Source organism: Galeopterus variegatus, unplaced genomic scaffold (genome assembly GCF_000696425.1).
Source record: "Galeopterus variegatus unplaced genomic scaffold, G_variegatus-3.0.2 Scaffold1402, whole genome shotgun sequence".
Taxonomy (NCBI): Eukaryota; Metazoa; Chordata; class Mammalia; order Dermoptera; family Cynocephalidae; genus Galeopterus; species Galeopterus variegatus.
In genome coordinates this window covers 136,320-161,902 of record NW_007727513.1, presented here as the reverse complement: position 1 = coordinate 161,902, position 25,583 = coordinate 136,320, and the positions used below count along the sequence as shown (strand labels likewise).

The window sequence follows — 25,583 nt, the reverse complement described above, 5'->3', positions numbered from 1 at the left end:
AGACAGAAGTGGGCCTCCCTGGTATTCTTGACAATAAACTGTGGACACTGGCAGTGTCCAGTGTCCACACTGGTATAGCCTTCTGAATTGTACCAAGCAGGCAAGCAGAAAATGCTGAGCTCCTGACCCTGTTTTGGGTGTTCCCTAAATGTGATTGTGTTAAACCTAAGTTTGATTCTGTGTGCTAGGTATTACTGTTCCCATTTTGCAGTTGGAACTGCCACTGGGAAGGCTACTAGCAACCCAGCATCAAGTTGCAGGGCTGCACTGGAGCCCTCTGGGTGTCTGGATTTAGTCTAAGGTGCTTTCCCCACATTTTTGCTGACTCTTACTGAGATTGGGATTCATGTGGGATGTTTGGCTCTTGTTTTGAATAGAGCTCCCTGTCCTTAACACATTTGAGGTTTTCATGGGATGATGACATTAACAAAGGAAACATTTATAGAATGGTCATCTGATGGCATTTTGGAGCATATGATTCTTGTCTTTTCCTTTGTGGTACTTAGTGAAGACAGGCATGCAGAGACCCATTTTTGCTTTCAACATCCAACCCTTTTCAGTTGCAGTACAGTTGACAAAGCTAAATGTAACAAGAGTAGAGTAGACTTCTGTGAATTGTTGTTAAGGTTGTCCCAGAGAACGATTATCAGTTGAGCTTAGAGGAAAACTCTCTTAATTGCTCAGTTACAGAGGACCATAAAAGAGGAGGTTTGAAGTGGTGTGCTGGAGTTCATTTGTACTGTCAAGCCATTGCTAAATTGTAAGGAATTTTTCCAACTTTTGGCAGCTTGAAATTGGCCATGCTGGGAGTATTTACACCATGGAAATCATCAAATGCTATAAATAAAATATAAATAAGGGTTTTCTCTCCCTTCACTACTTCACTCAGTTTGCCAGCACCCCACTGGGTTTACATTAGGATTCAAAATGTAGTTTTATGACTCAGAGATAGGAGAGTAGATTTCTCTATCTCTTAAAAAACTGCCAAGATCAGTGCCTTCCTCCTTGCTACCATCTCCCCTTCCCAAACCTTGCTACCTGACTTCTTAAAAATCACAAAACTCCTTAATACCACATCCCAGTGGCCTTTTATTTTTCTCGGTACTTATTCTTCTTGAGTCTTTTTTAGTATTTAGTACTGTAAGATAGCTACTTCTTTTCCAAAATCTTATTAGACATTCTACCTGTTATGACATCTTGCCTCTTGTCTTACCGGAGACCAGGTTCTCTTCTTTTTCCTGTTCTGTAAATGTAGTCATTTTCCAAGATTCTATCTCCATCCTTGCTTTTTTTATTTGTCTTGTTTACTCACACTTCTGGAACTATCTTGTCTGTAGAGAGGACTGAGATCTTGTTTTCTTTCTGGAGTCTTCCTCTGTACTCTGCTGATGTTTCTAATTGTCAGATGTTTGCGCCTGATTCCTCAAATTTGACATGTTCAGATAGGGATCTTATGTGCACCTTCCTTCCCTCAAACTAAGCAATACAAGAAGCTCAGTTCTTTTCCCTGACTTCCTATTTTTATCAAGGCAATTATGTTCTTCTGGTCATCCAGGATCACAGCTGTGGCATTATCTTTTTTCTCTCCTCCAAGCCCCCTTCATTGCCCCTGAATACCAAATCTCTTACCAAGTCCATTAGATTCTAAGTGTAAAACATCTCATCCATTCCCACAACCTGGGAAGCCACCTGGTTCAGAGACTCCTTATTCTCTCCCCTGGATTATTGCAGGCTTGGTGACTTGCTTAAAAATAGCTCATTTCGTTAGTTACTTTTACATTTCCAAAAGGCACAGTCTTGTTTGTAGCACAGCTGTGTCTTTATTATATGTCCTCTCTCACACAGTGGCTTTATTATGTATCCTCGGCCTGACTTCAAAGCCCTTTGCAGGCATTGTGGCTCCCATCTAGCTTTGGAGTCATTTCCTCCCTGTGCACTGGGCTCTAGCCAAACTGAATATTTTGTTATTTTCCTAAATATGTTCCTTGCTAGCCTCCCATTTTCCCATGGCTTGGTTCACATTGTTTTCTCTAACCCCAAACAGATTGTGATCTCCCATCTCTAAAGGTTTGTGGTATTTTCTAAACTTTCTTTATGACATTTACACCATTATTTCATAGTATAGTTATTTGTACATTGTTTTGTCAGCTCAGTGACAGCAAAGCTTTTGTCTTACTCAAATATTTGTCTAGTAGAGCCTAAAGGGGCTATATATATAGTAAACTTCATTAAATTTTTTATTAAACACTTCAACTATTATAAATTTATGCTGACACAAACATTCAAATAAAAAACCTTATAGTTGATTATACATTTTGTAGATGTATGACATGATTTTTTCATCATAAAATATTTAGAAAAGTTCGAATTTGAATAGGACAGTTAGGATTATGAACTTAAATTATATTGGGGAGGTTGGGAATAGGATTCTATTTCTTGACCTTAGATGAACCAACTCATGCTTCACTGTGTTCCCTGCTCTCCAAAATGCCAATGCAGATTTCAGTATTGCAACAAAGAACTTGTTAACAAAAGACTGTAAAGTCCCAGGGGTGGCCTACTTAATAAAAAACAACACGGGATAATACATTTCAGAATTACAAATGTCTCTGAATGAGTACTTAAAGATTTGACCTGTATTATTTATAGCTGTTTCAGAACAGATATTGTTTTAAAAATTGCCTTGACTATTTGTTAGACTTTTAGTCTAAACTCATGGTTCTATAATTCCTTACTCCTGATTGTAAATTATAAAAAAAAAGTTGGGAGGGATGATTTTATTAAAAATGATTCAGTTTGAGATCTAAGATTTTTAGTTTTATTCTTTTTATTGTCTAGTGGATGAACTTATTTTAGAAGTGACCCAAAGAAATGTCACTCTGACTTGTTAAGTAAAATGAATCTAAAAGTACACTTGTAGCTTCTTCAAATATGTTCGATGATGAGATCATATAAGTGTGTGATTCTAGAATGGTTTGTTTCCTGTGTGAGGGAAGGTAGGAAACAATTGATAGAAATATATTACCAGCACATGGCTTGTCTAAAACACTGATTCTCCAACTCTGGGTCTTTAAAGTTATAGGTTAGAAGGCGGGGGGATGGAGGTGGTGGGGTGGAGAGAGGAACAGACTATTAATTAATGTGTTAAAACATATTAGAGGGCCTGTATTGTCATTGATCTAATGGTTAGGGATAATTTGAATCATTTAAGTATCATATATCTAAAATAAAATGATATGTTAGTCACTTAAATTGCAGTTGTATGCAATAATATTTGTTTTGTTTTGTTTTTCCTCTTTCCCAAGAATAGGATTTAAGAACTAAGTTTCCAAGAAAGAAGGCCTGTATTTGCCCAAGTGTTACAATTTCCAATGTGGAAGTTTTTAATCATTCATTGGTAGAGGAATTATTTCACCTCAAATTAACTTGGATATTTATAATAAAAATAAAAAAAACCTCATGGTTTTTTTAAATGAGATAAAATACTATGCTTACATTAGTTTATTGAGAACAGTAATAAAATTATATAAGTTTTCTTTCTCAACTCATCCAGTATAGAGATGGAGCTATTTTAAACAAAATATAATGAAATCCTTTTTACTTATCACCTAATTAGAAATGTTATTTAAATGGCCAAGAGTGTGTGGAAATTGGCCAGACTTCTGCATATTTTCTTCAGAATACTTTGAAATCTCTTTCGCTGTTTCACAATATTTATAGATTGTGCAATTCAGGTTTAGTAATACTATAGATAGTCAAATGTCTTAGAGAACAAAACACAGATTACCAGAAACTTAATTGTTGATGGCATAGGATGTAAGTACAATGTTAGTGATATTAAAAAAAAAAAAAAAAGATTAGGTAGAAAATTAAGGGAAAAAATTGGTGTCTATCTTTCAAACTCAGGATACTTAATATCAGATTTTTAGGTAAATATAATCTATTAATATGTTAAGCACATCTTACTTGGCTTTCCTTAGAATAGCCACCTCTAGTGCGGTCTTTTAAAAAGCATTTCTTATTCAGAAGTCTGCTCACTGAAAAGATTCTTTCTCAGTTTTCACTACGGTTAGTATAAAGCAACAGTCCATTTATTTATTTATTTTTTTGATTAGATGCTTCAGGACTTAGATCCTCTGCTGGCTAATAAGGTCAGTGCCCAACTGACGGGGCTGTGTAGAAAACCTATTGGTGCACATTGGTAAGCCTTCCTGGTATCATAGGTGTTTACTTTTGGAAAGTTGTAGTCCGTGTGGTGAACAACTTTCCTCTATAGTGCGACTGACCCTTTGGTCTCTTCTGAAGTTTAGGGCCTCAGTGATGAATGATAGTGTTTATTGATTATCTGCTTAAATAAAATAGTTTGGCTTTGCTTTTCTATTCGTTTTTCAATAGTATGAAGAGGCAGTCCTGTATCCCTGTATGTAGTTTACTGTTTTATAGCTGGGCCATCTGAATTTAATTTTTACCTTGAATTTTGTGACCTCAGAAGACTGGCTAGATATGTGACAAGCTTCAGTCTTGTGTCCTTAGTTCCAGTCTCATGACATTAGTTCCAGTTTTCCATATACTAAGCCAAGGAATGTTGAACAACACTGAATGGCATAGGATATCTTGTGGAAGGAACAGAGGGTCTCTTTGAAGGTGAGGTTAATTTACCCAAAGACAGGAGGTAGGGTTTTAAAGGGTTGAAGCAAGAGAGGTGGCAAAATAAGGTGTGAGAACTCTTGAACAAAGGGCAGTCAATTAAAGAAGGGAAAGGTAGACCATTTTGCTTTTCACTCTTTGGAAATGTTCCTTTGAGCTTGTTATATGCATAGCACTCAATCCTGTAGAATATCTCTAAGAAAGAAGTAGAAGACAGTTTCTATGAAACATTTTATCATCTGGTTAAAATAAAACTAACAGAAACACTGTCAGGGCTTAGGGGAAGAGTGGTATCTTTATGGTTCCATTAAGCGTGAAAATGTTTTACTATGTTTTGTTAAATATAGATTTTTTAGTTTAAATATACTTTAGAAAAACCCCACTTAAAAAAAATTGTCTGCTTTGGTGAAAAGGCTACTGTGAAAACCTAAAGAGAGTTGGTGCCTCTTCTTGTGATTGAAGAACCTTAATTTTTAATGCAATGCACTAGGCTTACAAACGTGAAAATATTTTGCCCCTTTTCTAAATTGAGCTGGTCACTAGAAGGCAAAATCCATGGATAGAAAATCCCATCTTCAAAAGTTGGTGATAAGTGATAAATTGATAGAGATAGGCATAATTTCTATATTACATAACTTTTTTTTTTGTTGTTTAACTCTGGTGTCTTGTACATAGTATTCCAAATCTGAATTATTTTTTGAATGTAATTTTTTTTAAAAAGACTTAAACGAAGATTGCATTTGTGTTTTCTTTGCCCCACTTGTCTTATCATGTCATTTGGAGCAATAGTGGATTATAATTCATTTCAGTTTTTTGTTTTTTGTTTTTTTTTTTTTTTTGGTATTGACCTCTGATTCTCTCTGGCAAAGAACTGTGCCATGATTTGAGGGATATTTATTTAAAAGAATTGATGAGATTGAGTTGTAAGTAATTTCCCATTGGTACTAGTTCATATTCTTGTGGTTATAGACCTGATGCCTGCTCAAGGACAAAACAACTTCAGCTTAATGATAGTTTACTTTTTTTTTTCTTTTTACGGCTCTAAAGATCATGAGATTCTTTTAATTGCCTCTTAACCACTTTTTTCAACAATTGAAAAATTGTTGAATGAATTGAAAAATTCACTGTCAAAGCCTTGAATCATTTTTCCTAAATAATTTGTAAATAAGCTTATATATTTTCAAATAGACTAATATTAATAATATTTTCTATTATTTTTATATCTCAACAGTAAGTTATATGTAACATTTATCCTGTTAATGCACACCTATTCTTATTCATGTGTTCTCTATCATGATACTGGTACCCTAAGACAGAAGATTGGGAATCCTTATTATACCTCTTTTTAACATCCAACCAATTCCAGCCTGCTTGCTTTTAAATATTCCTTGGCCAAATCTTCTTGTCTCTGCTCCTATTGCCAAAGCCTTGATTCAGGCCCTTCCTCTCATTTGGAATCTGTAGTAGTTGGTCACTTTTCCTCTTCTAATTCATTTTTCTTTCACCAGAAAGTTCTCGTTTTAAATAATACAGGCCATGTGCTAAGCCCTTACTAACTGTCAAAAGACTTCTGAAGCTCTACATTGTCTCAGATTAATACAATAAGCTTTTGGTCTGCTGCTGACAGGCCAGAAGTTGAAGGCCCACATTCTCCTCGGTTGGCTGTAAGCTAATTGTGTTCAGTTTCTGCCTCCCCACACCTTTCCTCACCTGTTGCCTCAGACCTGCTTCCTGTTGTCTTTGTCTGTCTTCTGTCAGATGTGTCCGTCATTCTTTTCATCTATTGTTTGCTGGAACCCAAACCTTTTTTGTTTTTCTATTAACAGTTAACCAGTTCACCCTAAGCAGATTGTATACAGGTCAGTCCCCCGTATTTGTATTAGGGGCATGTTAGTACTCTTTTTTTATGAGATTTGAAGCCTTTTTTTTTTTTTTTTTACATCTCAGATTTTAATTAGATTTCTCTTCTCTCAGTCCCCATAGCAGGTACCTTTTGTAGTCACAATGAACCTACCATTTAAATGAACTTATTCATAGTCTTTAACTTTTTTGCGCTTCTACCCTGATAAAAGGTTGTCTTGCAGTGGGGGGAACAACGCCTTTTTTGTCTTTTCTTCTTGTTCTGCCCACTTTTAGCCTCTACTTGATTATTTGGAATCTGACTATTCATGAAGATAAAATGGACTTTGATATCTGATTGTATGTACACAGGTTAAAGTTGAATATCTGTAACCCACTAGTTACCACAATGCTTTACCCATTAGGTGACTTTTGTCATATAAAGCTTCACCATCACATAGTAAATTTTCTATGCTGCTCTTCTTCTCTGCATGTAATAGTTGGGAGTTGAAAAGAGCATGAACTCACCTATCTGTATTTTGTTTTTGGTGCTCTAGGTCAGGATGGCTAACTGGCTGGCTTCCTACATGGTGCCCTACATCTACATCACACCTTAAAGAAGCTGAAGAGAAAATTTTAAAATGTAAGGTTTTCTTCTTGTAAGTTACATCACTTTGCCCTGAAACTGGAGATGAGATTCTGTGGTGTGTTAGTTTTTGGCAAAATAACATTTCCTTTTCCATGTCATCAGCAAGTACATCAGCAGAAATGTAGGAGGGCAGTGGTTCCCAAACTTTGTGCTCTTGTGTACCTGTTATATACCTTAATAGTAAGGACCCCAAGAAGCTTTGTTTATTGGTTGTAGTAATCAGTATTTATTATGCTGAGAATTGAAATTGAATAATTGAAAATATGTTAATTAATTTATTTTAAAATAATAGAAGTAAACCCATCATAGGTTAAAATAAATAACAGGTTGGTTAAAAAAAAAAACAAAACTACTTCCTAAACAAAAATGTAATGAGAAGAGTAATATTGTGTACATGTTTACAAATCTCATTAATGTCTGGCTTAATATGAGGCAGCTGGATTCTCATAGTTTCTGCATTAAGTCTATTAGGTAATCACATATCAGGTGACCTCCAGAAAACCCATTAGAGACTGAAAGTGAAAAAGACAAATAAAGTCTTAGTATTATTATGAAAATAGTTTTGACCTCCTGGGCCTTCTCAAACGGTCTCTCAGGAACACCCCTGCTCCCTCTGGTGTCCCCAGACTATAAGGTGTTCCAGAGCAGGCAGCCTTGTATAGTGGAACAAATATTAGAATGAAATCTGGTAACCTGGTCTAGGCCCACATCTGCCACCGGCACCAGGTGGTTACAGGATCTTGGGCAGGTCACTCTGCTCAGCTTCCCATTTCTCACCTGTAAAATGAGAGTAAGATAATCCTTAGAATTCTTTCATGGTTCTAGCATTCTAGGATTCTTTAATTTGGATTTATATTTGTGTAGAAGCCTTATTTTGTTTCTTATGAGCACTGAAATTTATCTAAACTTGTACTGTCAGAACATTCCCAGGTTTCTGTGGGTATGGTTTTAAGCAATAGTGTTTATTGTGCATTTTTCTTTTGCTGATAAAGTTTAGAGGAGTAGATTAAGCAATGTGGTTCATACACATGATTATTTTGTATGCATATAAAGATGTTTGTTTGTCCATGCCTGTTTTTCATCCTCTTTACCACTAATGAGTTTTCTTGTTTTTGCAATTGAATGTGATTCAAGAGTAAGTGACCATAACTGGGTATATCCTTAGAAAGGGATAATTAGCCATCTTACATGGATATATAATGTGAAAATGAATTTCTACTCACTCCATATACTTGGGTAATCTAGCTCTCTACAAAACTAGGAAAGTTGTCATTGCAGTTTACAAAATAAAAAAAATTCTTGTCTGGGGAAAAAAGGGTGCTAGATGCTCAATTTATGCATTTAAAAAACATTGATTTCTTACGGCTAGGTTCTAGGGATGCAAACAGGAGTGAGAATTGGTGCCTGTTCTGATATCAGACATGAAAGCAAGTGACTAATACAGTGGGATGAGCTCTCTAATAAACATTACAGATAGTTTTTATGATAATATGCAGACATCTGTGTTCAAAATGCTGAAGTGATTTGGCTTGGAACTATTGCCAAATCAACTCCTTTTCTAAACTAGTAGCATTTCACCCCACTTGGGGGCATGGGTTCTGTTAATATTGTGAATGAGTACTGGGTTTCACTTTGCTGCCACTATGTGGATGCCAAACCTGAGATTCTTTGGTTCAAAGGCAAAAACTCCTGTGTCTCCAATGTTTTGTGTACTGAAGATGAATATGCGGGGCAACACTGAGGGTTGCGATCCGTTGCCGGACACGGAAAAAAGACAAAAAAAACAAAAAACAAACAAAAAAAAAATAACTAAGGAGTATATTTAAGATGTAGCTTTTCAGTTGATAATTTAATGTACATAAATTGCAAATTTGGTTTCATCTTTAGTTATTTTTTAGGGCTGTTTAAATTATCTAGTCCCACAGCATTGAAGGTAAAGTGAGAGTTTTGATCTACAGAATTGTATTTGCATTTTCTGGAAGATTGCTGGACTTGAACTCAGATTACCTGATGCCTCATGCTGAGGAGTTCCTACCATACCATGTCACCTCTTTTCTACAAAACTTTGAAGTACCTTAAGATTTCACTTACATGTTGTGTTAGTCTGTTTCTGTTTCTTATAACAAAATACCTGGAACTGGGTAATTTGTAAGAAAACAAAATTTATTGCTTAGAGTTTTGGAGAGTGGGAAGTCCTAAGTCCAGGGAACACATCTGGTGAGGGCCTTCTTTGGTGGTGACTTCAGTGACACAGGGTATCACACACACATTGCAAGAAAGGCAGAAGCAAGAGAGAGCTAACCTACTCACTGGCTCTCCTTTTAAAGTCTACAGAACAATGCCCACGACCACCATTAAACCGTCAATGGATTAATCCATTTATGAGGGCATGATCCTCACAATCTAATCATCTTTTTGAGGTCCCACCTTTCAACTACCATAATAGGATTTGGGGATTAAGCTTCAATGAATTGGGCGGACAGTCAGTCCACAGCACATGTTTAATACAGATACCAATAATCCTTTTCTAAATTCATGATTACTTTTTAGGGAAAAATGATTTTTTCGAGTCTGACTTCAGTCTTCAATGCTTTATCTGTCAAGCATTCTACAAATTCAGGGTTATTCTTTTGTAATTGTTTGCAAAGCTAGAGACCTTAAAATAATGGATTCAGTGACCACTAAGTTTCCCTGCAGTTCTAAGACTGTAATACCCTTGTTTGATAGATGTGTAAAGAAGTCAGAAGGTAATATGACTTGCCAAAGACCTTGGCTGAAGGTGCTTGAGGCTTGTCTGAGGTAGTCCTTCCCACTCATATGTAAAACATGGTCATTTAGAATTATTTGCTTCAATAAAATATGTACTCTTTTTTTACGGCTGACATAATAAAGACTAAAATTATATGATTGGATACTAGATGATTTCTAGATTATTAATTTTGGGTTTCTCTGAGGATACTCCCCTTTTCAGAAGTATTGAAGCTAAACAGAATTTCTCTTTTATATTTTCATTAGGTGTCCCCTGCACATACAAAAAAGAACCTGTTCGCATATCTAATGGAAATAAAATATGGACACTGAAGTTTTCTCATAATATTGCAAATAAGACTCCACTTGTCCTCCTCCATGGTTTTGGAGGAGGTCTTGGACTCTGGGCACTGAATTTTGGAGATCTTTGCACCAATAGGCCTGTCTATGCTTTTGACTTACTGGGCTTTGGACGAAGTAGTAGACCCAAGTTTGACAGTGATGCAGAAGAAGTGGAGAATCAGTTTGTGGAATCCATTGAAGAGTGGAGATGTGCCCTAGGTTTGGACAAAGTAATCTTGCTTGGGCACAACTTGGGTGGGTTCTTGGCTGCTGCTTACTCACTGAAGTACCCATCAAGGTAAGTGATGGTGACAGAAGAGAGGGATTATAACTGGCATTCAAGTGCAGTCTCTGGTTCTCATCTCTGGTGGTCGTTGGCGTCTGAGTCTTACAAGGCACATATTCTCTTAAAGGACCCTATGACAGAAGAGAGGGATTATAACTGGCATTCAAGTGCAGTCTCTGGTTCTCATCTCTGGTGGGCGTTGGCGTCTGAGTCTTACAAGGCACATATTCTCTTAAAGGACCCTGTAGAACAAATAGCCACAACCGAGAGCCAATACAGTAGCTGAAATAATGATGTGAGATTTTCCTATTATACATGCAACATGTTGATAGGCATGAGAAAGGACTTTCTATTTGTTAAACTTAGAATTGTATAAAATGTAATATAATTTTAATATATTTAAATAAAATTTAATTTTATTATATTTAATATATTTAATATAAAATTTAATTATTTTAAGCCATAAGTAAAAATTCTTGTGTTATTGTTTATTGTTACTATTATCATTAAATTTATGGCTCCATCAGTCTTTTCCTAACCTTTTCTAAGTTATAGTAAGCTGTAGTGGGAAGCCAAAGGTTAGAAATTAGAAGATCTAGGTGCTAATGCTATTTTAGTGACTTAGAGCAAATCATTTTACCTCTAAACTTTATTTTCCTTATCTCTAAACTATAGAAAATATACCTTCATAGTGTATTTTACAGATTTTTTGATTATATTATGCCCTAACCTTACTAATTATAGAATTATTTTTCAGGGTCATTGAATTGAGAGTTTGCTTCAAAATCTTTCTAGCATCATCTCCTTTCTTTACCTTATATTTTTATGCTATTTCCTATTATTCAAGTAGCTGCTCTGAGTGAAGGTCACATTTGAGTGCTAAGAAAATATGAGAAAAACTCATCTTTGCTTTGCTCATCTTTTGATTAAAAAAATGCATATCAGCACTTTTGTGTTGCCAGTGTATTTTTCCATTGGACTAATTTTGAAATCCAGAATTACAACCGACTTTGACATTGAGGTCTGTGAGTGAGACATGGGATTGTGGCCATTTTCAGAGTGCTTCAGTGTACACTATGAGGCCACCCCACTGCACAAGTCCAGGTGTATGTCTGACACAGAATTTGACATGTGGAGCAGCAGCCCTGTGTACCCAAGGTTTTCTTCCTCTGGAACAGCTTTTGTTTTCCCCCCTCTATGATTCTTTATCTAAACTTCAACATTTACACCTGATTTTTCTGGAGAGATCATAGTCCCATATGTGCTATAGTAGTAGTCTTGTCAACTGGCAGACCTGTTCTTTCAAAAGAAACCCAGATTTTCTTCTAGTAGGTATTTTGGGATTAATTTCTCTTATTGTGTCCTACTCTTAGTGACAAACACCTAGCTATATTTGTGCAGAAGGGAAGAGAAGGATGTGGATATTTTTCTGGTATAAGGCAACAGTGCTATTTGTTGTGCTGGACTTTGTTTTTTATCAGGTGTTTATTATGTCTGTTTTGTATTTGTTCTCTGGAGATGACATGAGACTCTGTGGGATAGACTCTGGTCATTAAACCCCTAAGCCTTAGAATCTTTACCCTTCATAGCTATCTACTGATTAGGTCTGTTGGTGAGATTTTCATTTGCAGTTGTGAAATGCTGCAAAGGGCTTCAGGGATTCAGAAGGGAGCGAACACTTTAAAACCATCTATGAGAGAAAATAGCAACAAGTATCTAAAACAAAGCCAGTGCTACCTGTATAGGACTGACTGCGTTTTAGAAGGTGATTTTTGAATGTTTGTTTCTAATGCTAGAGATAAAACTAGAGTACTGTGTCAGGACCAAGAACCACTAAGTAATAGCAATAGATGGGTATGAGAGTTCTTGAAATAATTAGTATGTCTGAATTCAGCTAGTTGCCACCAAAGTATTGAACTCTACAGAACATGTTGGATATTCGAGCCTATATTCTTATCTGCATAAAACTTAAGTGATTAAACACAAGTTAATTTCAAAATAATGACATTCTCTGGATTTTCAGATATCCTGAATCATGAATGACGTCCAGTTAGTCAGAGCACGATGCTTGGCACATATTGGGTGCCCAGTAAATATTTCTTGAATAGTTGAATTTGAAAAATAAAGTTGTAAACCAAGTTTACCTTTTAGCTTACAGTTTCATATTCTTTGTTCTCTCTTTCCATCTTCCATAAAAGTATCAAGGTAATAAATTAACAAAAATGAGGAGCTGGTCATATTATACCTTTCTAATTTCTTTATGGGAGAAAAATGGACTTCAAATATGCAATTGTAAACAGGAAAGATTTCAGTTTTATGCCTTTTGGTTAGTTAATGCACACCTTAAATTAGTGTGAAAACAAGTTACAGTGGAAATAAAGGGATTATTTTGTGTGTATGTGTGGGAAAAAGATATTTGTGAGAATATTTCTTCTAACTCATCAATATAAATATATAATGTACATGGTTATTTTGCACAGTTAAATAAATTAACCAGCCATTTAAACCAATAACTTTAGTTAATTTAGAAGTGTGTTAAATCTTCAAAATAAAAGTAAGGTTTTAGAGTTTATTTTTTTCTTCCTATTCTTACAGACCAGCTAATACCAGTGTAGCACATAGTATGGGAAGGCAGGAGCTCACAATGTCTTGGTCATCCCCTTCTCCTTGGCTTTTTTACTCCATTGCTTTTCAGGATAACTTCCCTTGAAGCACTTCTCTTTCAATGGAGAGGAAAGGGAAAAATAAATAAGCATCTCTCTTTGTTTTCTGTGAGATGTATCATCTCTTGGTGCCTTTGGTTGGTTCTCACTGCCCACATATTTATTGAGATTACTATTAATGCTCCTCATTTTTGTTATTTTCTCACCTAAAATGAATTTTTTCTGTTTGATCCTGATTGGGCAAATTCATACAAATTTACATAGATGATCTGATATTATAGTTAATAGACCTGTTCAGTAGACTCACAGATCCAAATATAGTTAAAACAGGATTGATTACCACAAGTGTAACGTCATTACAGCAAACCTCATATTAAGTGAGGTTTAGTGTTCAGTATTTCTTCAATTAGGCACTCCCCCTAAGCAGACACGTTGCCTTCTGTGAGATCTAGAATATTTTACCTGAGCTAGAGAAGCTTCTCTGTGGCACACACACATTTTCTCTGGTGCAATAGACAGTCTGCTAAGTTTCAATGTAGCAAGTACAGAACTACCTACTCTCAATATCTCATCCATCTTTCTCTTGATCCAGGTAGCAATTTTATTATGCTGTCATGAGATTAAAATGAATCTTTGAGTTTCAGAAAGATTTCGGGGGGGGTGGTGGTGAGGGAAAGGAAAGAGTACTCTGGAGACCAAATGAAATTCAGATAATTTCCTTCACTCACTGTGCCACTCTCTTTCTCTCTTTCCCTTACTGAACTTTGAAACTGTTACTTTTTTCTTTGCCTCCTCAGGTGTGACAGATCTTTTTTTCTTTTAAGTGAAATGGCATCTCCTTAATTTCTGTTGTTCTATGCATGGAGGGAAAAATACCCACAAAAACATTGTTTTATTTGTTGGCAGAGTAGAACAAGCCAGCAGTAGTAGCCAAAGATGCCATCACCTTTCTTTAATCTGTGTGCTCAGTTTTTTCTTTTAATTTTTTTTTTTTTTTCCTTTCGCCCCTGCTGCTCAGGAACCCATAAAAAGACTATGTGTATTTTATAAGTATTTGTTATAAACTAAGGAAAAGGAGATTATAGAAACTTTTAACTTAGTGTTTAGCAAAGAGATCTATTCCAAGTTATAATAGAGTAGGTTACAACTAATCTTTACTTCTCTAGTAAAATGTTTTGAGCTAACTTTATCTGAACACTTTTCCTTTGACCTTGCTGTCTCCTGATTATGCAGACCTGGGCTGAGCAATTCTTCTTGGCCCCTCTATAAGAAAAGCTGTTCTATGACCTGAAGTTGGAAGGTATTTAGTTAGTTGTTCTCTGGGCCTTCCCTGTTCTCTCCCTAGTGGCTCAGAGTCAATGGGAAATACCTGGGGCAAACCTTTTGAGGCTTCCTTTGTACACTGAGTAGAGCTCTTTGTACTCTTTTTTCTTTTTCCATACTTAGGTCCTAAAGACTCCCTTGCACATTTTGATTCTGGGTCTCATTGTTCTTGTTGCATTATTTCTGACTGGTGGCTGACTAAGTCCCATGAAGGTCAGGTTTATATACCCTTGTTAACATTTAAATCCTTGTTAACATTTAAACCAAATGAAATACCAGTGTGTTGGTGCAGGTGTTGTTCATCTTAAGGCTTTGCCCTTAAGGCTGTAATCATCTCTCCATCCTCAACTCTAATGACTAATATCAAGAAGAATGACTTATTATGTTTCAAAACTGATGGGCTCTTCTCTTGTTCCTGCTCTGCTGGTTCTTTGTTTTTCCTGTGGTTTAAAGGAGCCTCCGATTCTTGACAAAGATGTCTGATAGGGTGACCCACATATGCTGTCTGGTTGGACCCATTCCTTACCCTAAGTGTGAACTAACAATCCCAGCAGGGTGTCTGTCGTCTATGGAATATTACAGTGTAGGGTTTGGATAATTATAACAGCTTAGGTATACATTAAAGCCAAATAATTCCTATCGAGTGAGGAGATAATCTTTTCACTACAAGAGGAGATAAGAAGATAGCCTGGGAACTTGGTCTGGTACAAGGTTATAATAACCTATGAGCCAAAACCTGTGATCAGGCTTTCCTGAAGAATAAAAGTTAAATTACTTGCTGCTCACCTGGTTCCAGCCACTGTTTTCCCATGCTCTTTGGAATAAATTCTGCTCTAGTAGTCTTCCTATTTTTGCTACTATAACTAGCTTACATTTACTGGATACTTATCATTTGATAGCCACCAACCTAAGTGCTTTGGATGGTTTATTTACAATAGTTACAACCAAAAATAAACAGCAATTATTTTCTGGAGTCTTTTACATGTAGTAGAAGAAGAAGATATGTAACTATGACTTAGATGTTTAAAAATTTTTCAAAATTTTTTGACCATGACCCTCAGTAAGAATTTTATGTGTGTGTGTGTGAGTGTCTGAAATGGAAGTTTTGTGGGACAGTACTCACACTTGTTATGATGTATTTTTCTATTCTAAATGATATAATTTTATTAAAAAACAAACCAGACTGGTTTCTGACCCTCTAAATGGATTTTATTAATGACCTGCAAGATTAATATAAGAAATAGCAGTGATGTAGTAATGTCACCTGGGAGACCAGAAAATTTCAGGCTGATCTAACTCCAGTGCTTATCTATGGTTATACTTTATAAAATTGGTATATTGTTATAGACAAAGACCAAAAGGAAACGTGGAAAAGCATAAAAATCCAAATGTTTGCTGAGCACCTGCCATGTACTAAGCACCATGCAATGTTTTGAAGACACAGGATTGAACAAATACAGGGACAATTTACTCCTTTTCAAAAACAAAAACAAAAAAGGTCATCTGCCCTAGTGTATATACTTTGCATAATTAGTTAAACTGACATTTCTACTTAGGAATGAGATTTTGAAGATCATATTAAACAAGGCAAGCCAAAACTAAGGCAAAAACAGAACAGTCACTTATCTAGAAATAGATGAGACTTTTCTCCCTAAAGTTTTCTTTTGTCCTGCCCCTTCTTGGGTTAGCAAGTCAGAAAGCACCTAGAACAGACTGGACAAGATCCCTTAACAAATTTGCAACAAAAATTTAACACTTTTAGGGTAGGGTATGTTTTAACAAAGAGTTTATTTTTCTTATTAGGAGGTAAATCAATAGTGAATAATACTGGCTGTTTCCTAGCATGAATCTTTGCTGCTTTCAACTAGGTGGCTATTTCATTAATTCCACTCAAACCTCTGGCATGCCTTCCCCTCGCCCCACTTCATATCTCATATAAAAAATAGTCTTTGCCACTGAAAAAACAAAACTCATTTCCAACCTCTTTCTTGTTTGTATATTATTAGAAAATATTATCATATAAAACTTGCAGGCTGTGAAGACACTTAGTGTAAGTATATGAAACTCTTACATATGTATCTCCATGCAGATTCATAGTTAGGATCTACAAATCTCTTCACTTTTATGAAATCTAGAGTATAGTGTAAGTACTGGCCTAGAGTTGATAAAAGTTAAGATTTACCTTTACTAATATGTTTATATTGTGTTGCTTAGCCTATTTTTAGGAGAGAAAGCCTTCTGTGCAATGTCTTGTTAGGATCTGTTAGTATGCTGGAGTGGGGAAATGTGGGTTTTAGCCTTAGCTGTACATTAACTAGTATGGTGTCCTGGGGTGAGTTACATCATGTGTCTCAGCTTCCTTCTCATCTGAGATGAAAGATTGGACTGAGTATTTTTCCAAGGGCCCTTAGACCTGTATGCTCTGGGTCTGTGCTCTAAAGCTTTCTTTTTGAAAAAATGTAATTAAAGGATGAGTTAATTTATCCTTATACATGCTGATAAAAATAATAAAACAGATTTTATATGAGGAATAATACCATCCATGCCCATGTTTTAGTTTCTTTCCCTTGTGACTTGAGAAAGGGACTTTACAGAATCATTGTTAGTTCATCCTCAGAGATTTTAGCTGACATTCAGTTGGTTGTTTTGGTTACAGTTGAACATTGTATTGTGTAGGAGGACCTTTGTGCTTTGTTTAGAATCTTTATGGTGTATGAAAGCATGACTCAGCCACATGGAAGTACTGCTGATAGTTCTGGTTTTCTTTCATTAGAAAGAAGTTTCATAAGATGGAAAAATTAAAACTATTAGTGATATGAAACAATTTTATAGGAAGTTAGATTAAAGATTTTCTGTCTCTTTGGTCAGTAGAGGAGAAAATCGGGAGAGGAATAGGAACAGAATGTAATGCTAGTATATAATGATGTCATGGGTAGGGTAGATAGATGTGTTCCCTTTCACCAAATTCCAGAATCGCAAATTAGGTTGTATATTTTTAGTTCATATTACATTGTCCTCATCTCATGTTTGTGAAAAGTTCATTTAATGTCCTTTTGAACCCACTTTAACTTCTCTTAAAAGGGTAGATAGATGTGTTCCCTTTCACCAAATTCCAGAATCGCAAATTAGGTTGTATATTTTTTGTTCATATTACATTGTCCTCATCTCATGTTTGTGAAAAGTTCATTTAATGTCCTTTTGAACCCACTTTAACTTCTCTTAAATTTTTAAAATGGTTGATTCATAGGAGATAACTATTATTGGTATCTGAGGCTATTTTATGAAAGTGTGATATTGATCTTTATTCATTTCTGCAGTGTCAACCTTGAGATGCATGGAATCACTGGACTTTTCTGAGTGGTCAGTGACATATACCATCTGCCAGAATGTAGCTTAGACAATAACAAATGCCCTCATTTCTTGTTTCTCAAGAAAACACAGTTATATACCATACTTTCACACATCTTTATTATCCACATTTAGATATATTAAAAATAATGCCACCTTTATACCATACACCTCTCAAATTGTACTGAATCTCAAAACTTTACACATAATAAGACCATAATATAACCTGTTTGGTCTCTAGTCTTCTCTTTATGTGGAGGTTTTTGAAGGTGGTTCATTCTACCTTTACTTTGTAAATCATGGTAGTTCTTTATAGTCTTAGGGTGAATTTACCAAATGAACTTAAATCTGTGCTTTCTCCAACAGGGTTAATCATCTCATTTTAGTGGAGCCTTGGGGTTTTCCTGAGAGACCTGACCTTGCTGATCAAGACAGACCAATTCCAGTTTGGATCAGAGTCTTGGGAGCAGCATTGAGTCCCTTTAACCCTTTAGCTGGCCTTAGGCTTGCAGGACCTTTTGGTGAGTGCTTGTGTCCTAGGAAAGCAAAATGGTTATAGATTAGCAATAGAGGAGTATTTACCAACCACCAGTGTTAGTCGAAATCTTAAAACAAATAAGCAAAAGAACCTGAATGCTGGGGCCGGCCCGGTGGCGCACTGCTACAGTGCGCCGCTTGGGAGCGCGGCGGCGCTCCCGCCGAGGGTTCGGATCCCACATACAGACCGGCCGCTCACTGGCTGAGCGAGGTGCGGGAGCAACACCGAGGGTTGCGATCCCGTTGCCAGTCCCAGTCCGGTACGGGCGTGACACTGAGGGTTGCGATCCATTGCTGGTCAAAAAAAAAAAAAAAAAAAACAAAAAAAAAAAGGAAAAAAAAAAAAAGAACCTGAATGCTTAATTTTTCTTCTCTTCCTCTAAGTACCAGGCCATGCACAAAGATGAATGAAATCAGGTTCTTGTCCTCAAAAGGGAGTCTTTATATTGTAAACAAGTAATTAGCAAATCAGAAATAGGGGGAAATGCTGAGGATGAGGGTAGTCAGTCTTGAACATTCTGAAAAAGGCTAAGCAAGCAGAGTGTCTTTAGGAAGTATACAAGTATCTCTGTTAGCCCAGAGCATAGGGAGAAGTGTGGAATGTTGACCTGTTGGTGAGCATTAGAGAGCATTTGGGCAATTGATGATATCCAGCTGGTAGATCACAAAACCTAATTTCATTGACCATAGGGTTAACAGGTACCACCACACTCATAGATTCCTTCCTTTCTCCATAATGTCAGAGTGTTGGGAAGATAAGTCATCCTTTTCCACAGACCTTTTGGGGACTCCTGATATATATTTCTGGTTATATTTTGAGGTGCCAGTGTTTAGTCTCTGATTTAAGTTTAATTGACTCTCAGCTGCTCTGTCTCAGCCCCAAAGCTATGGAAATTTTCTTCCCTCATTGTCACAGATGATGATGGTGTGAACCTCTGCCTTTCTCCCTTACAACTGTATCAGTTAGGAGTGCTTTTAGTTGCAAGTAATGAATACCTAAGTGGCTTAAGCCATAAAGCCTTTTATCATTTCCTTAACAAGCTTGCTGGAGGTAGGTGGTTTCAGCAGTTCTTCTGGTAGCTGGCTCATTGATGTTAGGGTTTGGATCTGTGTCTGTGATTCTCTTGACCTTTTTCCTCACTGTTGTTCTATGACTGCCATGGCACAGAACATCATCTCACAAAATAGCACTCTGAGCAAGAAGAAAGGAGAGCATGAAAAATGGCCCTTCTCTCCATAATGCTCTTTATCAGGGAAGAAAGTCTTCCCTGGAAGGCTCCAGCAGACTTTCCCTTATGTCTCTGCTCACGCTTAGTTCTCCCACCAGCAAAGAAGTATACATTTCTGTGATTGGCCAATCATGATTTGTTCCCAGGGGCTGGAAGGAGGGGCCTGCTTTCCTGGGCACATTGCTGTCTAATTGATACTGTAGAAAAGTTGGGTTCTGTTAGCAAAAAAAGGAGAGAGGTATAGGGGGTGGATGAGGGTGTGCAAATAACTGCTACATGGATGACTGTAGATTCTGCTCTCCTCTGCCCAGCCCTGGCCCTCCTTGCCCTAGAGCCATCTCTTTGTGTGGGGAGAGCAGTAGGACTGCAGGACTCAGAAGCGGGCATAGGGGTTGAATTGGTATCACACTACACTCCCTCATATTTCTTATAGATGATACTTTTTCCCTACCCGCAGTCTTTTCACCCCCTCTGTAGTAGAGCCACTCCTTCCTACATGTGCGGTCCTCCTTTGGTGAACTACTTCAAGAGCTTCATTTAGTCTATATAGTCTATATAGTCCTGAAGTGTAAGTGGATTTTACCGGATCACAGGTACACAAAAAGCAAATATGGGAAAAGCAAAGTATAAAAAGAAATTAGGAGCCAGTGTTATGTGAGGGAAGATACCTAGGAGAGGACCTTTAATGTCATGCCCTCTGTCTCCCACTTTTGCTTGCACTTGGGGGTTTGGGAGGTGATGTATCAACTGCATCATAAAAATTCTTGGTGGAACGGTATAATTCCTTCTAGTAAGGGAGGGCCAGTAAAGAAGTAAAACCTTTCTAGAATGGGTAGTGGTACCAGAAAGGGAAACCAGCCAGCCCCTGGGGCCCCAGAATGGAAAACTGTGGCAAGAAGAAGAAGACTTCTGCTCTTCATGCTCTTTCCCTTGGGGGCCTTGCCTCAGCCTTTCTCCTCAAGACTAGGGCTGGGAGCCACCGTGGATGACCTTAACAGAGAGTGTTGCTAGTGTTCCAAGCAGAAATTCTGAACTTATATTCCCACAGAGATATTTATATATCCCAGTTCACTTCATTTTGATGCTAATGCGTTGTAATTATGGAGGAAGTACAAGTTAATAAGTTAATTTTATGTGTGGGCTGCTCTGCTCACCTGCCATGTTTAAAGAATTTATTTTTCTACAAAATCAAGTCTTAGAAAACTAAGTTTCTGAGCTTCTTAAAACACATCTGTAGGCCAATATACAACACTCTTTAATTCTTATTTTAATTCTTTCTTAGGGAACTTGAGGAGAACAGCTTTCAGGATCTGTGCTTTTTTTCCACCTGAAATATATATTTGACATATATGTATATATATTTGTGTGTGTGTGTATGTATGCACATACCATTCATTAAATGAGCAGGCACTAAAACTTTCTATATCATTTTGTCTATAAGTTAATTATAATTTAAAACATACATGTTTTTATTTTCTGTTAAATAGGTTTAAGTCTAGTGCAGCGTTTAAGGCCTGATTTCAAAAGGAAGTATTCTTCAATGTTTGAAGATGATACTGTGACAGAATACATCTACCACTGTAATGTACAGACTCCAAGGTAAGGGTTACGATTCTAAATTTACTATGTTTATGTTTTAGACTTTCTTTTTTTAAAGTATGTGAGTAGCCCAGAGATTTTTATCAGTAGTTAAAATAACTAAATTTAAAAGGACAAGTGTCTAATACTTAATTTATTCATCTATTCGTAGAATACTTACTATGTAAAACATTATGTTGGGTTCTGATAGGAAATTCAAAAGTAAGATGTACTTTCTTCCCCCAAAGTGCTTATGGATAAGATGAAGAAGTCTTGGTCTTGAGCATCTCTTAGAGGTGGTCTGAGCTGAGTGTCAAAGAAGAATTTCACATAAGTCAGTATTTCCCAAACTGAGTATGAATGTTCAAAAAAAAGGGGAGGGGGTACTGAATTAAACAAAAGCAAATGGATTTGTGCACCTTGGATCTTATTAGAACCTTTACTTTACCAAAGGATTTTGAATCTCCCAAGTGCATGGGAGATACTGTGCAGCATTTTTCAAGTTCGTTTGATGATTGCACCCCTCTTTTACTGAGTAGCTCTTTACATCTGTAGATCAGTATGAGAAACACCACCACAGTGGGTAAGGAATAACTGAGGGTTGGGTGGAGTGGGGGAGGGATTCTGCATGTATTTTAACATTAATTAGAAGGAGAGAGAGAGAGGGAACGTGCATGGTAGCCAGAGGGAGCAAGAGGGCCAAACATGTTTTTTAAAAATATGACTTATGGATGTTGGTGCAAGGTACTAGTGGAGAGAATAGAGACTGAAGATAGTGGGAAGATAGGAGGAGGGTGAACGACAACGTCCTAGAGTTTCTAGGAGGAGCATCTGGATTGGAGTATGAAGAGGAGAGCTGCAGTCCTAATGCTTTGTTGTGTACCAGAATTATTGGGGAAGCTTAAATGTGACTCCTGATCCCTATTTCTAAGATTCTGACTCAGCAGTTCTGGGCTGCATATTTCAGATGACTCTAGTATAGGTGGGCCATGGACCATGCTTTAAAACATAGAGTGTTACCTTATCCTTTTTTTTTTTTAAACTTGGGTGAAAGGCTAAGAGACCAGATTCAGAGACAGCCCTCCTCCCTTTTTTTTTCCATCCCTCACTGTGGCAGAAAAGGTGTACACTATTTTATTAAAAATACTGAGACCTTGGAAGCAATTGATAGGTGTAGTTGTAGTCTCAATCTTTTTAATAAAGTAGGTTAGAGTTCTCTGCTGGGAGTAGGGGGGGCTGGCAGTTTGGTGTCTTCAAGAGATTGAGGGTTTATGACTTGCTAGGCAGTGGGTCTGGTAGATTAGGTTTACATACTTCATTGACTTATTCCAACAGTTTTTAGAGCTGTGTCCCAGGAACATCATCCATATTTCTGGTTGGTCTTAGTGTTTTACTCCACTGACTCTCATTTCATGATTACATGTGCCCATGTAGTCTTAGTTTGTTGCCGTTCTTGTGGTGAAACTCAAATTCTTCAGAAAAGGCAATTCAGAATGATGCCTAGTTCTGCAAGAATAGCAGACATGAGAGCAAAATAGACCTATTTTGGGAGATTGCAAGAATGCATAATTAATTTTCTTTTTAACTTGGTAATGGTTTTGCCATTGCAGGTAAAAAGCTGGTGCCGTGTACCCATGGAAAAGCTACATTCTATATCAGTTTGAAGTAATTTAGAATGAAAAAACATATTTTACTATCCCCACAAGAAATAGTTTAATAATTTAATGATAGAGAATTAGAGGTGCATGTTTGGGTTTAGAAGAAGGTACCATTTTTTTAATCAACTAGAGTATACAGCAGCCTTGTTTATCTAACAGTGATATTATCTTCTGTGAGATTTGTTCCTTACACTATCTAGTAAATTATTTCCTATTTAAGCTGAGGTTTTCTTAAATGCTAGAAAAGCTAAATATGAGTGTGTTTTGATAGAAGTAAGAGTGCAATGTATACTTATCACCAAAAGCTATACAGTGTGATTTTCCCCTTCCCCTTAAAGTGGTGAGACAGCTTTCAAGAATATGACTATTCCTTATGGATGGGCAAAAAGGCCAATGCTCCAGCGAATTGGTAAAATGCACCTGGACATTCCAGTTTCAGTGATCTTCGGCGCCCGCTCCTGTATAGATGGCAATTCTGGCACAAGCATCCAGTCACTACGACCACATTCATATGTGAAGACGATAGTAAGTGTGTGGCTTGAATTAGTTTTCAGTTGTAAGTGAAGTCTATTTTATTACCTCCCTTAAACGAGGTTTTAGATCATCCCGTGATTTCGCATTTGACCTGTGCGGCAGCCTCAGACAGAGACCTGATATCACATGTGATGGGGATAAGGTTTGACCCACGTAAATCTTCATGTCCAAACAGTGAATCACCTTTCAAGGAGCCTTTCCTGTCCCTAGAGCCACAGCATCTTAGCATTAGGAGACACTGAAAGAGAGACTAGTCCAGTAGTACCTCAACTAACTCCCACCTCACAAGGCAGCACATTCTCACTTTGTTCCTTTTATTAGTGGTCAATGTAGTGATTTTTTTTGATATTAAAATTTTATTAAGATTCAGTAGATTTTCCTGTTCTCAGCTCCTTTTGATGGAAATACTTAATAGTTACTACAGATTAGTGTTACTTATTCTTTTATCTTATGTTTTATTTAAATATAGTAGCTCTCACTTTTATTGCTAAGTGCCTTTGCTTATATATCATTGTGTTTTATTAAGTACTTTTACTCACTGACCATCTGACTGTTTTTCCTTACCTAGGCTATTCTTGGGGCAGGGCATTATGTATATGCAGATCAACCAGAAGAGTTCAATCAGAAGGTGAAGGAGATCTGTGACACTGTGGACTGAACACACTGAAGCCATTGGGGAAAAACCTGGTGATTGATACAGTTATGCAGCAATAATTCATAGTCTACAATGAAGAGTAAGGAATCAAATACAAGAACTAGGCAGTCTACTTGACTGTACTTTGCACATATTTTCTTTATGAAGTTGCTTGCACATTTAAACCAGTTAGTGCCTTCTAGAAGAACGGCTTTCCTTTCTCCTACACAAAATTGAAATACATGAGAGTCTCCAAATTTGATAGCTTTAAATAAAAGGTTATCTGTCCCTCTGATGTACTGAAAAATTGTTATTTTTCAACTGAATTTTTTTTTTACTTTAATCTAACTTTGCTAGTTGGGTACTTTTTATATTACAGTCTATATTGCCAATTTAAGGAAGTGATTTCTGGGTCTATTATGTTATATACTGTAAAGGTGCACTTTATTTTCTTTATTTTCTACATGTATTTACCATTTCTAATAACTGATATAGTTAATACAAATTCAGTGTAGTTTTATGTAAAAGTTTGTCAGTTTAGAATACTTCATTTTTGAAATGGAGTGACAAGGCAGGTTTTTAGTTAAAAGGATGAGAATTGATCACTAGCCATTAATTTTTCTGGTTTTCTGTTTTATATTTAAAGCTGCAAATCCATGTTCAACATTTTAAATGCGATTGATCCTGACATAATCTACAACAACATGACTCCTTGGAACCTTCTGTATATAATTCTACACTTCCAAGGAAATATGATATTAATACTTAAGTGATTCAAGTACTGAAAGGCCTTAACTAAAAATCTATCCTTATTTTCTGCCCATTAATGCTGTTCTTTTTCATGAATCCAAATGCAGCAAACAATAGATTTCCTTACTTAAGGGGATATTAAGACTGTTACCTTCCAGTAAGCCAAGTCATATCATATTTTCATTAACATCTAACTCTTAAAGATGGGTGCTTAAACTGGATTACATTTCTACCACTAAAATATAAAAATGGGTGGTGCTATTATGTCTCATGGCACCAGAAATGAGCTAGAACTTGGGTTTGTTTTTTATTAAGAGTATCGTGTTGATCAAATCGTTACATACTTGAAGATATATTACAAAAATTCTATAAGATTGATTGAACTGTTTGATAATAACTAACATCAAGTATAGCACTTTCTTGTGTTTTTAAAATGAGGAAAACTTTGAAGCTGTAAAAAAGCTCCATGTGGTAACTGGCTGCTGAGAAAGCCCTCCACAAAAGATAATTGAATATGATTGTCACCAAGGCACCTTTGCCTTATGTTTTGATAACATTGCTTATCTAGGAGAAAAGTGGTTATGTAAATAAAAGCAGTGAACTAGTGCAAATAATGGTTTAATGGTTTGCATTGTAATTTTTAAATGGTTAATTAGGAAATTTGTAGTTTTTAGGAAATGTAAGTTTTTATCACTATTGATTAACTACCAGAAAGACTGAATTTCTATTTTTCAACATTATCTCCACTACAAAAGAATAGGCAAATTATACTGAAGTGTGGTATACAGCTTTCCAATGAACAATTTGTCTCACTTGTC

At 36.5% G+C, this 25,583-nt stretch overlaps 1 protein-coding gene across 1 annotated transcript in view; it reads left to right on the top strand.

Annotated features, from left to right (window-relative positions):
- ABHD5 (abhydrolase domain containing 5) overlaps nucleotides 1-25,379 on the top strand; it is a 26,469-nt gene extending 1,090 nt beyond the window's left edge. The window contains exons 2-7 of the mRNA XM_008576791.1: nucleotides 7,044-7,129; nucleotides 10,151-10,523; nucleotides 18,212-18,366; nucleotides 21,099-21,210; nucleotides 23,186-23,372; nucleotides 23,950-25,379. Coding sequence (XP_008575013.1) covers nucleotides 7,044-7,129; nucleotides 10,151-10,523; nucleotides 18,212-18,366; nucleotides 21,099-21,210; nucleotides 23,186-23,372; nucleotides 23,950-24,039 — 1,003 coding nt within the window. The 3' untranslated portion in view covers nucleotides 24,040-25,379. The remainder of the gene's footprint in view (nucleotides 1-7,043; nucleotides 7,130-10,150; nucleotides 10,524-18,211; nucleotides 18,367-21,098; nucleotides 21,211-23,185; nucleotides 23,373-23,949) is intronic.
- Nucleotides 25,380-25,583: the final 204 nt, after the last annotated feature.